At 34.4% G+C, this 13,600-nt stretch overlaps 1 protein-coding gene across 3 annotated transcripts in view; it reads right to left on the reverse strand.

Moving 5' to 3' along the window:
- The window catches only part of LOC149803593 (ras-GEF domain-containing family member 1B-like), a 189,056-nt gene that overhangs the window by 22,497 nt on the left and 152,959 nt on the right, over positions 1 to 13,600 (reverse strand). For all 3 annotated transcript variants that reach the window (XM_089953336.1, XM_089953337.1, XM_089953338.1), the window contains 5 exons: positions 5,779 to 5,865; positions 3,122 to 3,187; positions 2,519 to 2,683; positions 1,772 to 1,874; positions 345 to 385 (listed from right to left, as the gene is read on the reverse strand). In XM_089953336.1, coding sequence (XP_089809462.1) covers positions 345 to 385; positions 1,772 to 1,874; positions 2,519 to 2,683; positions 3,122 to 3,187; positions 5,779 to 5,865 — 462 coding nt within the window. The remainder of the gene's footprint in view (positions 1 to 344; positions 386 to 1,771; positions 1,875 to 2,518; positions 2,684 to 3,121; positions 3,188 to 5,778; positions 5,866 to 13,600) is intronic.

The raw sequence follows: 13,600 nt of genomic DNA on the forward strand, positions 1-13,600 counted from the left end.
CTAGAGTTTCCAATATTAAACCTAGATTTATCAAATATTTTTTGCACATCATGCTAAAATGACCCCAACTCTAGATGTATATACAGAAAGATTGAGTCAACAAATTGTCGTACTGCAAAAAAACAAATGGCTTCTCAATAAAATAGCAACTAAGAGTTTTACAATCATATCTTCATTTGCATAAATTCCCTATGATCCATTGTTGTTATATACATGATGGCAATAACACCCTTTTAATTTAAATCCCTTTAAATCTGAAATATCTCATAATGACAAGATCGAAATGAAACAAATGTCCATACAAAAATTTTTGTGAAGAATTCTGTTTTTAGAGTTATACTTACTGTTTTCTTTAGTCTGGCAACTGGACTCATGTTCAAACCAGCTGAAGACAAAAAAGTAACAGTAAAATTACCAATTCTCAGACTTGGTTATTATAAGAAGTGAAATTCTCATATTAACAAAATAACTGTACAAATCATCAGAAAGTGAACTTGTAATCAAAGATGCCGGATTTTGATAATATGAAACAGGTATGTCAGCTTTACTGGCCTTGTATCGACCACCCGAGTAGCTTAAAGCAAGAGGTCCATACTGGTCCCATATCACTCATCTGGGTAGCTGATATGTAAGCTCATGAATGCTAATTTGCATCCAATGAAACTAAAGAGGGGAATAAAGAGCAGATCTCCTGTAGAATTTTGACCCAGACTGGGATCAGTTGGAACCTCTACTATGGAAGGTGAAGGGCAGAAGTTTTTAGACTGATTAATAAATGATAAATGGCAAATGGTCTGTATAAATCTTTTGAAATTTCTGGCTAGCATTCAACTTTTTTATTTCTTCCAATTTTCTGCTGATCTGCCATTTTCAAAAACAACTGCCAATGACTTCACTTCAATGCCTGAAGATGTTTTGCACAGGAACCATTGAACAAGCACTTCCTTCACATTGATCATTCACAGTAGTCTTGCCAAAACACTTCATAATAAGTATTTTTCAGGATATATCCATATAAAATAAGGAGAATCTGAAGGGGTTAACAGGTCTGGATATATTAAAGAATTACAAAAGAGTATTTATTCTTTTTATGTGACCTTTCAGTTTTTCTGTCAATGTCATTAATTTTCCTTACATTTCTCATTTCTCTATTAGTAGCCTAGTGAGGCTAGAAATTAGTGAATTTGACCTCATCTGTCAAACCTTTCCCTCAAACAGGTCTCCAGTGGAATAACCTGACCAAAACTCAAGGAACATTTGATTAGCATGTACATAACACTTCACAGAAATGTGGTTCTTGTGACAATTGATATGTAAGTAAAACAAGAATTAACTGTTTATTTAGAGGCATCAATTTGGAATGGAATATAGTAGTGTCATTGTTCAGGTGGAAGATCACAATTGTTCAGTAGATGAACAATACTGATTATAATCACACTGAAACCTTCCAACCTCTCTGACTCTCCAAAATGAAACTGGAGAAAAAGCATGTGTCGGTGACAGCAATTTGCCAATTAATCTAGAATAGTATACAGTGATACCATTAGTATGCATGAAACCAAGGTTACTAGCCAAAAAGATGAAAGTTTTGATCTTGCTTCATCTTTTACTCAACATTGATTTGTATATAAAAGAATAAAAGAAAAATTTGCAAAATCAATGAATTTGACTTATAATCAGCATTGACTTACAGGCTAAGAAATAAAGTATATGCAAATGTGATAGAACATGAGTATACTAGACAGTGTAAAGTCATCATAGTTTACCTTACCTATTATTGCCATTAATGAGTTGAAATTCCCAATATTTATACACTCTTTTGCAACATCTATCAAGTATTCTACCATTTTCACTCTATTCTTCTTTTTTAAATGCTGGAAGAAAAAGAGAAAACCCTCAGAAATGTATGGAACCATTCAAAACCTAAATTTCATTCAGGAAATGATAGAAATGTAATAAATGACAATTTAGAAAATAAATGGATTACATGGAAGCAATTACAATAAAATTTTCTTTTAATGAGCGATCCTGTAAGTGGGTGTCAACAGGTGCTATAAAAATCGCTCTACTGAATACCATGCCTATCAAAATCAGCCATCTGTTATGACATGTTGGGCTGTACTGAGTATGTGGACATTAGACATAACATATGAAAAAGTACAAATGTCTCCAATAGGTTACATTACAGGACAGAAAAATGTTATATTTCTATTCAAGAACAATATCTGACTTTCATTCAAATAATGTTTAATCATTCAAAAAGAAAAGCATGTCAGTTGTAGATTGATGACCATCATTTTTAACTACTGAGATGAAACAATGCTTAAAAAAAAGTTCTCTTAAAACATTACTGGGCTAGCTTAATGATGAGGCTCATATAAGAGCTATAGATTTCACCTCACAGTTTATCAAACAGCTTAAAATCCTTCATTCCAGCCAACCTAATGTATTCTAAATGTATACTTGGCTCCAAACACCGGGCATTGCAATTTCTAGCAAAGCATATGTAACTACTTACTGAGCATACTTCTGTGGCCACCAGGTAACTTAGTCGGTTGAACCACTGGACATAGGCTTCCAGATTACTGGTTTTCTTCATATCACGGTATGTGGTTTTAGAATCCTTTGATTCCTTAGCAAATGCCTGCAAAAACTCCTCTGGGCCTATTTGTCCCAGCCTTTCCTGAAAGAATACACAAGGAATTGAAATCTTGTTATAATGTATCTATACTTCATCATTTAAAAATCTGGATAAAGTTCCTTTCTGTCACAAATTTTTTTTTTATACCAGTCTTTAATTTTGTAATATTTTGATTCTAAATACACCCAATTATCCAATCACATATATTGGTTCATTTATTTATTTTAGTAAGATCAACAACATAGTTTTGCCCAAAATTTGCAACCAATGGAAAGTATAGAAGATGCAGGTTTGTTGATGTGAAGAAAGTGTTAGATTCGAGTAACATCTTGTTTCTCTTAATTTTAAATGTGGAAAATTTATATAGCAATAGTCTGAATCCTAATCAAATGAACTTGACTGATGAAAGGTACCATACATACTCGCTTATCAGTCAAGTCCTGACAAATGGTACATGTTAGTTTATGCTGGGAACCTTACCAGTTCTATGTGTGTCAGCTGCTGTGCCAACTGCAGTGGACTGGGGCAAATCTCCATTATATCAGTCTGAAAAAAGAAATGGTAAATTTCACTAACTATAAATCTGAGCACAAAAAAAATACAACTACGCATAGTGATAAAAATCTCTTAAGTTAATATCAAATCTTCATTTAAAATTGCTCAGTAAATGTGTATTGGAAACAAAAATGAATGGTGAACATTTTTCTTGTAAATCTGAGCTTTATACATTTGCAAGGTAATAAAATTGAGCCTATTCTTTCATATTACTGAAGATATCAGCAATGCTACACAATGGAACTTAACTTTTAGTGTACTACTGGAATCTCAAGTTGTCTTATTCACCACTCCTAGTCCTAACTGAGATAATGAAACAAACCATTATGAATACTGAACTAGAAACGTGTCAATACACCAAGGATGTCCCTGTCAATATGATACACTATAAGGACAAAAAAAAAACAAGTTGAATGGGCTGGAGGTAGAATAAAGGCCATAACTTGTCCACATTTTGTCAAGTCAAATGGGCTGGGGTGTGATAAGGGCCATAACTTCACCACATTCTGCCAAGTCAAATGGGCTGGGGGTGTGATAAGCGTCATAACTTCACCACATTTTGCCAAGTCAAATGGGCTGGGAGTGGGATAAGCACCATAACTTTACCACATTTTGCCAAGTCAAATGGGCCTGGAGTGGGATAAGGGTCATAACTTCACCACATTTTGCCAAGTCAAATGGGCTGGGAGTGGGATAAGCGCCATAACTTTACCACATTTTGCCAAGTCAAATGGGCTGGGAGTGGGATAAGGGTCATAACTTCACCACATTTTGCCAAGTCAAATAGGCTGGGAGTGGGATAAGGGCCATAGCATTGTGCCAATCAAAGGTAACCTGTCTTTTTCATATAAAGCCTCACATCAAATTTGGTTTCAATCCATAAAATTTTTCAAAAGCTATTCAACGTCCAACTTGGAAATGAAAACCCCGTCAAAATGACTTTCCTTTTAAAAGTAACTAAAACAAGATTGTCAACCTGACCATATAATGGACATACTGGCACCATTTAAAAAGTAACTAAAACAAGATTGTCAACCTGACCATGTAATGGACATACTGGCGCCATTTAAAAAGTAACTAAAACAAGATTGTCAACCTGACCATGTAATGGACATACTGGCACCATTTAAATTTAATGATCAACAAAACATTACAAGTCTTTTAGTGAAAACTCCATGATGATATATGAACATTCATTCAGGACAAATAGTGACAAGAATTTCAATATGGCCACTGTGGTAGCCATATTAAACCACAGATCTGCACTATTTTCATTTAATGACAAGTAGACATAACTGGTTGACTCAAGAAACCACAAAACAATATTATAAAACATTACGACTTTCTGTGCTGGTGGTGTAGCGACAAAAATTTTTTCTTTATAGCTGCTGATGTGAGCCCCGTTCACAAGTATTGGTGTCAACGTGATTTTCAAGATGGCTGCCATGAAGGCCATATTGGACATCACATTCACACAATTTTCATTTAAAACCAAGTCAACAACATAAGAAGTCTTTTAGTAAACCCCCCCGTTGATATCATCAATCAGTTGGTGCAGTGATAACAAAATTTTCAAGATGGCCACCATGGTGCCATAATGGCTGTGCATCTGCAACATTTTCATTGAGGACCAACTAGATCATGGGATCAATGTGTCTGTAAAGTTTCATTACAATCTTCCAAGCAGTTTAGGGTAAGTGATAACTTGTGCAAATGGATGGATGGATGCTGGATGATGTAAAAACAGACAATAAAATATCTCACGAGGTCTTCTGGTCTATGACAAGTGCTGCTTTAAACCTGTGCTATAAAGTCTGTAAACAAATGGATCAATACTGTCAATTAAAGTACTAGCTTTTTGCTTACAAATATTCTTCTAAATGAAATGTGTTTGTCACAAGCTCTATAAAAGGAACCTTTATTGCAGGAAAATAGTTGAGGATACACTGCTACTTTCTTAATCCATCCCTGGATTACTTATCAAGCAGCAAGATCTATGGATCCCTTTTTTCTCTTGTTCAAAATTGACAACAAAAAGCTTTTAGTATTCTCCAGTAGCCATGTTGAACATTAATCTTGTGGAAAAAAGTTGGTATTAAAGCAATCTTGACAGTTCATGCATCACTTATCTCTTTCATTTGTCACTAACAGATGAAGCCTCACATGAAAAGCATGCAAAATGCAGTCCACTCACCTAATTTTTATACTATTTCACATATAAAATACAGTTATCCTGCTGAGGGTAACCTGTCACAATAAACAATGTACAGTCCTTAATATGGAGAGTTTTACCACTGAAGGAACATTGTTATTCCTACTTCTGCACTGCTCAGAAAGTGCCTTCTTAGTCAGGGGTCTGAATAAGAAAGTAGCAGGACAAGTTTAAAAAGTGGTTGGGTGGTTGTAGGGCAATACCACTGGAATGGGAGGCATGGCAGCATTTAGTCCAAAAAAAAAAAAAAAAAAAAAAGAAGCACCAGAGTTCTCATATGATTCAATGGCAATTAAAGCTTTTATATATTAAACTTGTTTGGCCTGAGGAAAAGAATGCTGTAATGGTGTAAACATTAGACTGTACTAACAGTGGGCGCGGTATTGGAATGGGACTTTTTGACCGCCTCTGCATTCAGCTGTGCCAAGGTTTCCTCATACTTCTGCAGGTTGGACAGCTGCAATGTGAAAAAGAAGAGTGATAGTTTAGTTTTGTCACTGATAACATTCAATGATTTTACTTCATCATTCCTTATGTCACTCACAGAGAGGTTTCAAAAGTGATACAAGTCCCATATACAGCTTTAAAACGACTTTGCAGACTTGCAAGAAAAGTAAAAGCAGTACAAGATGGGGCCTTTCAACAGAACTATGTTACATACCATTATTTATATATTCATGATTCTACAAAAGAATATTCTATTTTCACCCATTTTTAGCCACAATGTTTTACCGATGTTCATGACTACAAATACTACTGAATAAGATAACATCACAACATAACTCAGCTGACATGTGAACAAAATGTATGTAAAGACTGTAGGCTATCCTAAAAACAGAATTAAATTGCTTGGATTTTTTTCTGACTTTAATTTCCTCAAATTCCCCCTTTTCTAATACACAAACTTGGTGTAATTATTTTGGAAGTTTGCCCATCATACATGATCCACAGCTACCTGTTAAAACTCAGCTTAACCCAGTATACCTTCACGCAGTATCGACACAAAAGTGTATGGCACAGACACGCAATTGATAAAATGAATTTCCAGATATTCAGGATATGTCTATTTCATGTTCCCTTTATTTTTAACTGCAGCATACTGAAACCATCTCTGATACTGTTGAGAAATTCTAGCATACTAAATTATCTAATAAAAGTATTTTCTTACATTCTAAAAGTTAATACCGGTGTGTTTAAACACACAGGTAAGTTCAGTACAAAATTTTTGGTCATGGCCTTTGACCCTGAACCTCTGATATCACTGATAGAAGATCACTGAATTTTAGTCTCAAGTCAAAATACTGAGTGTGGTTTCTTTTTTCTTTTTTTTTAACTGAACTGGCATCATTCAAGATATTCTTGAGACATATCCAAAACAGGTTTTTTAAAAAATAAAAATCCATTCTACTTCTTTCTGCTATAATTCTCCCAAGCCAGTACAAAAGAAGCTCAATTCAAGATGCATAACAAACCAGAAAAGGTAAAAACTTGAGATGCATCACAAACAAGTACAGGTAAAAACTTATGATGCATGACAAACAAGTACAGGTAAAAACTCAAGACCCATTACAAACCAGTAAAGGTAAAAGCTCATGATGCACGACAAACCAGTAAGGCAAAAATTAAAGTTGTGTGTGTGAGTGATTTGGACTTTTTAACATAGCTTTAACAATTTTTCAGTCATATCATTATGATGTCTGCACTGTGGCAGTTTATAGTGATGTCTAGCACTGGGGCATCATGCCGCAGACATGTAGTATGATGTCCCACCAAGTTACATTATCCTGACACCTGATCGACTAGTCCTAACACTAACCTCTTAATGCTGAGCACCAACTGAGGCAGCTGTTAGTACCATTTTTGTAAGTCTTTGATATGTCTCGGCTGGGGATCGAAACCACGACCTCCTGCAGCCGAGGCAGCCACTCTAACCACTAGGCCACCATAGCGGTTTCAAGTTTGCATGACAAACAAGTAAGGAAAAACTCAAGATGCATGACAAACGTCTGAGTACCAGTAGTAATGATAGTTAACTATTGCGGTGTAAAACAAAATTATGTATCTCTGTTTATAACACTATCTGGAAAGCAGTATCTTATTTTTCATTCATGTATAGTTTGTAACTAATACCAAATTGTTACTGGATATTTTTTATATTTTACTAGAGGCTTATATATCCCACTGTATAACAGGAATTCTATGAAACCAGTTTAAGTTAGAAGTGACAGTTGACTCAATGTCTGATTTTACTCTTCTGAAATGGACTAGCTGTCAATCTGACTTTAGTTGATTTAGAAAAAATAGACTGCATATATTGATGTTTAAAATTTTCAAATGTGTTTCTTTTCTTAAAGTGGTCTTGAAATGTTTAAAGCTTAAATCATCAATTTTGTGTTTTTTACCCTTTTGGAGAAGAAGCTGATGATACATCATTGTAACTTCATTAAGGCTCTGAAGTAGAATTTATTGGAAGTTGGAACTTATGATCACAGATAATTACAGACAGTCAGGTGAAATAAACAGCTGAATAAGTAGAACTTTGTACATGTACTAACATATTAAAATTCCAAAACCAATGCCATGGCTTCCTCAAATCAATGATAATTAGGTGCATTCTTAAATGATCTAACATGACGGCCGGTGATACAAGGCAAAATGCATATCACTTTCCAGATAATTGTGGATGACATTTTACAACCAAAACACAACTTTTATTCCCTAGTTATCCTCTAGGATATATCTTAGATTTATGTAAAAGTCACTGTGTTCATCAGTTCATTAAGTACAAGAATAATGACCTCTGACTAAGCCACAAGGTTAATTGGACACTCCATGTTTGCTGATAATTAATTTTATTAGTAAGATTAAAGTCAAACGTAATTTCTGCTCAGTCTGATTGCGTGATCGAAATTCAAGTCTATGCTAAAAGTGAAACAATGTTGGTGTAATCAAAGTCTTGCCTCCAGGCAAAGTTGTTCTCCATCCAACTCCATCCCACCCCCTCGACCCTCCCACATCTGACAGAAGTGAATGGATGATAGGTGAGTGTATGAGTGTTGCAAAGTTAAAAAGTTCCACTGCTCTGTTAATTACAGTACTGGCTCCTAGCCACAAGCAGCACCCTTTTTCAAAAGAATTCTTTTAAGATGGTACTAAAACTTCCACTTAAAGAAATCAGTAATGTTACTAAATCTGCATTTTGTTTGCATTTCATTTGCATTTATATGTATTCTTCATTTCATCTGCATTCCAATCACAAGTGCACTTCAGAAATCATCTCATCATTTTTCATTTAAGGTCTCGGAAATGCATTTGTGAAAGTCTGGTTTTCCATTTTTGAAGCAATATTGTGAATGAACAATTGCTTTACAATCTAGTCTAATTAAAAGTGTGCTTTAATAGAATAAAAAATTCAAATAATTTGAATGGCACTAAATTTATGATACATAAAAACAGAACTAAAACTGCAATAAATGTAAAAACAGTTACATAATATTTGTCTGCAAATGTTTTATTTCTTATTTCAATTTGTTCAAACAAAAAGTATACAAATACAGCTATTAGAACAATTTCTTGCTTGTAAGTAGTGAAAGAAGTGTCAGTGTAAAAAATACAGAAATGGATTCCTGGTTATCGTGCAAAATGAATTGTGACTGGAAATTTAGTGGCAGCCTGAAATATAGGTACAAAAGATTTTAAAATCCATTCAGGAAGTTAATTAATGTTTCATTTCATTTTTGTTTATAATTCACCATTCTGCAATTGCATTGTTTCTTTCATACTGCATTTATTTTGCATTCATTCCGCATTTTCTTGTCATTGTTTCTGCTTCATGGGTAACATTACCCAATTTTTGATCTGTAAGTGGGAAATAACATTACCCATTTCTGAGGTCTGTCAGTGAGAAATAACATTACCCATTTCTGAGGTCTGTCAGTGAGAAATAACATTACCCATTTCTGGGGTCTGTCAGTGAGAAATAACATTACCCATTTCTGAGGTCTGTCAGTGAGAAATAACATTACCCATTTCTGGGGTCTGTCAGTGAGAAATAACATTACCCATTTCTGAGGTCTGTCAGTGAGAAATAACATTACCCATTTCTGAGGTCTGTCAGTGAGAAATAACATTACCCATTTCTGAGGTCTGTCAGTGAGAAATAACATTACCCATTTCTGGGGTCTGTCAGTGAGAAATAACATTACCCATTTCTGGGGTCTGTCAGTGAGAAATAACATTACCCATTTCTGAGGTCTGTCAGTGAGAAATAACATTACCCATTTCTGAGGTCTGTCAGTGAGAAATAACATTACCCATTTCTGAGGTCTGTCAGTGAGAAATAACATTACCCAATGCAAGTGAAAAATAACATTACCCATTTTAGGGGTCTGTAAGTGAGAAATAACACCACCCATTTCAGGGGTCTGAAAGTGAGAAATAACACTACCTATTTCAGGGGTCTGTAATTGAGAAATAACATACCAAACCCACACAACTGCTAAGTAGCTTGGATCTCGTAATGGCAAACAGTCATATGGAGAAACATTCCATCCAGTTTTTATTGTCTATAAAGATGATGTGGTGTACAGAATGTGCTATGTCCTAAGTAATTTCTATTGATTCTTTAGTAACTACTTCTGTTCAGTCTTAAAATAGTTCTCTATTAATCTCTTTGATTTTAAATTAAAGAATGTGCTTGGTGTCAACAACAAGTTAGAATATGTGAGATTTCAAGTTTTTAATACATACATGAAAGTTATGTAATAGAGGACTACAACCAAATTCAACCAGATTAATAACAAAAAGTACTTTATTATAACTGTTCCATCAATTATTGCTAAATAACTAAATCCCTATGTTGGTTGTTGATTCATTAATTACCCATTTTAGACTGTTGCATCATTAATTGCAAAAATCAAAATACTAAATGTTCTTTAAAGATATATTTTGTTACATACAATGCTTTAACTAAGTGCTGACAAATGCAGGGATGCTTGTTTATATCAGTAACAAGCACTTCCAATCCTTCATTTCTATCCAAGGAAAAACAAGCAACTACAGCTAAATAGCTTGATTGTTGTCATTTGATGGCAGTCAGAGTTCCATGTTTACAGAGTGATAAGCAAGCCAAGGCTCCAGAGGTCTGGGCCTACACTTTATAGAGTACTTTCAGCATTCACAGCCTCCTTTTCTGCCTCCTTTCATCTTACATCCATCAATAAAGGATCTTTGCTAAACCTCTTTACCATCAGGTGTAAATGTATTAGCATCACCTTTATTTTTTGCACTATGTAAAAATACCAGAGTTTTTGTAAGGGTTGATTACTGTCTTCTTTGTCACTTCTACCAGTTATTCAATATGGAAATTACATTATTAACATAACAAGAATTTCAAGAAAAACTAAAAACCCTGACTTCTATATTAAAACACCCAAGAAGAATGCAGATGGTCATCTTTTGCAGACACACACTATTTAGGTTTTAAAGGAATGGCCTGATTTTCTGAATTTTGAAACAAAGTTACACAGCCCACCACCACAAAACACATTCCATAAGGCATTCCATCAACAAATTCTCAGTTATAAGATATGCAAGGTGGGAAAAAAAATTAATTTTTGGGTATTTTTGTTTTTAGGAACCTGCCTTTCTTGCATAAATGTTTTATACAAAATACATGAATATCATGGATTTTCTGTTACTGATGACACAGAATAATGTTATTGCCTGTAGTGTTGTAAATGTTAATGGGTTGTATGAAATATCTATCATAAATCATGTATACCTCTTCCATATCTGTGGCAAATAATTATCTTTTCCTGATGGATCAAAACATTGAAACTTCCCATTACTAACATACAGTGCTAGCAAACACTTAAAATCTAAGGATATTAATAAATAGTTATCAAAAATGTCATGAGAAATCAGAAACAAACTTCTCTGGGTAAATACCATCCTGTTCTGTGTTACTACATTTTCAATTAATGAATTCCAATTAAAAAATCATGCTCATTCAGAATAACACCATCATCTTTATATTTTACAAACACAAGAACTGTAGGAAAACAAGAGTCCAATGAAGGGACCAATGCTTCACTAGCTGAAAAGAGTTTCCAGGAATACAGCAAGACAATTTCTTCTTATTAACTGCTGAATGTTCAAATTATCTCTGATGCTTTTTAGCAATAACAAAATTTGAAAATCAACAACTGTGGTGTCAATATTGGTTGCAAGAATTGGTGTCATGTTCACTGAGAAACAGTATTAGAAGTCATTTGGTGATAATCCTAGGTGAAATTGACTATACCTTCTAGAGGAATATTGATAAAAAGGTGTGTCTGTTTGTGTGTATGATTTGGATTTTTAACATAGCTTTAACAAAATTTCAGTCATATTGCCATGATGTCTGCAACATGGCAGTTTACAGGGATGTCCAGCACTAGGGCATCATGCTGCAGACATGTAGCACAATGTCCCACCCAGTCACAATATCCTGATACCAGGCTGACCAGTCCTTACACTAATCTCTTAATGCTGAGTACCTAGTGAGGCAGCTGTTAGTACCATTTTTATAATTCTTTGGTCTGACTTGGCCAGGGTTCAAACCAGCAACCTCCCGCATCCAATGCAGATGCTCTAACCACTAGGCCACTGGAACGATGTCATAAAAAGATTTTCATGATGGCTACCACGGTAGCCAAGTTAGGTATCAGATGGGCATCATTTTATTTAGGAGAAATCAGACACCATCAGAAGTCTTCTGGTGAAAAAAAAGTCATGTCAACAAGACTTGCCATTTAGGATGAGTAGTGATAACAAAATTTTCATGCTGGCTGCCATAGTGGTCATATTTATTGTTAGATGAGCACCATTTTCATTTAGGACCAACCAGTTCAACATTTAGCTACCACTTAAATATGTCACCCTCTTTCTTCCTGCTCCACTGTCATGTGCTGTACTAAAATCAAATTCCCCAGAAGACGTCTCTAGTTGTATAAGCAATAATCTAAGTATCTGAAATGATGTATTAGGTTTAACGTCCATCTATGTCACAGTCATCTTGCTCAGACATGTCTATTTTTATGAAATAAATATTTTTATTTTTTAATTTCTTATTATTCAACTTATCTTAAACCTTAAGAGTTTTATGTAGTTTGTAACACAAGATTGCTTGGGACTGAATTGTTTGAAAAAAATAAATTAAAATTGCACTCTACTTTTAAATTGCCCATATTTTAATAAGACTTAGTATCCTGCCCTTTAAACACTTCATTTTAAAATACACTGTACCACTGAAGTGGGGGGAATGTAACTGGCATGCCTAATCCAATTTTCCTCTGATCCTTCCCATCCCATTTTTGATATTTTGACACCCCAACATAAATGTCAAAATATCTAAAATGGGGGAGGGAGGAAACTCTGTCAATGGCATATCATCTATTTTTGTTCATCCGCATGTACATTAGTTTCATATTCAACACGATCACTCGCTGACATTTCTAGTAATACTTTTCCAATTTCGATAATCTGATATACTTCAAAACAACAAAAAACATTGCTATGGTTGCTATCATCAGCCAGTATTTGCCAAATTAAATCACCTGAAGATAAGCCGTGTTGGAGGCACTAAGATTTCTTGGTAGCATGCAATTTTAAAAAAAATAAACATTTGTCAAACCTCCATGCAATCCAATCAGAAACAAGACATTGATGATCACCTGGCTGACATGTGCCTAACAGTCAACTTCATGATTTGTTGACCAAGTAATTGGTATCAATATGATGCTTTCTGCTGGAATTTATTCAAATGTTGTTTATTTTATGTTTGGAAACCAACCGTTTCACGGTTTCTCTAGCTTTTTATATTCATCCACTTCTGATGGAACATCAACATCCAATGATGAAAGGACCTCTACATGATGATGCTTTAAGATAAAAGTTGTTTATCGTATTTCATGTAGTTTTTCATAGCCTTTAATTTATCTTACACAATCCAGTTATCAAAATAATAATTATTTAAATGTATCAATTTTCTGTACATATCACTTTGTATTTTTCAAAAAAATCCATTACATGACCCCCAAAATCATACTGCAAATGTATATATATATATATACACACACACACACATTCTGACAAGTTTAATGATGCAAATGAAGCTGAAAATATGTCACAAGATTCTGTTCAAAATGCTT

This window comes from Sinohyriopsis cumingii, chromosome 3, assembly GCF_028554795.1.
Source record: "Sinohyriopsis cumingii isolate HCF-2022 chromosome 3, ASM2855479v2, whole genome shotgun sequence".
Classification (NCBI taxonomy): Eukaryota; Metazoa; Mollusca; class Bivalvia; order Unionida; family Unionidae; genus Sinohyriopsis; species Sinohyriopsis cumingii.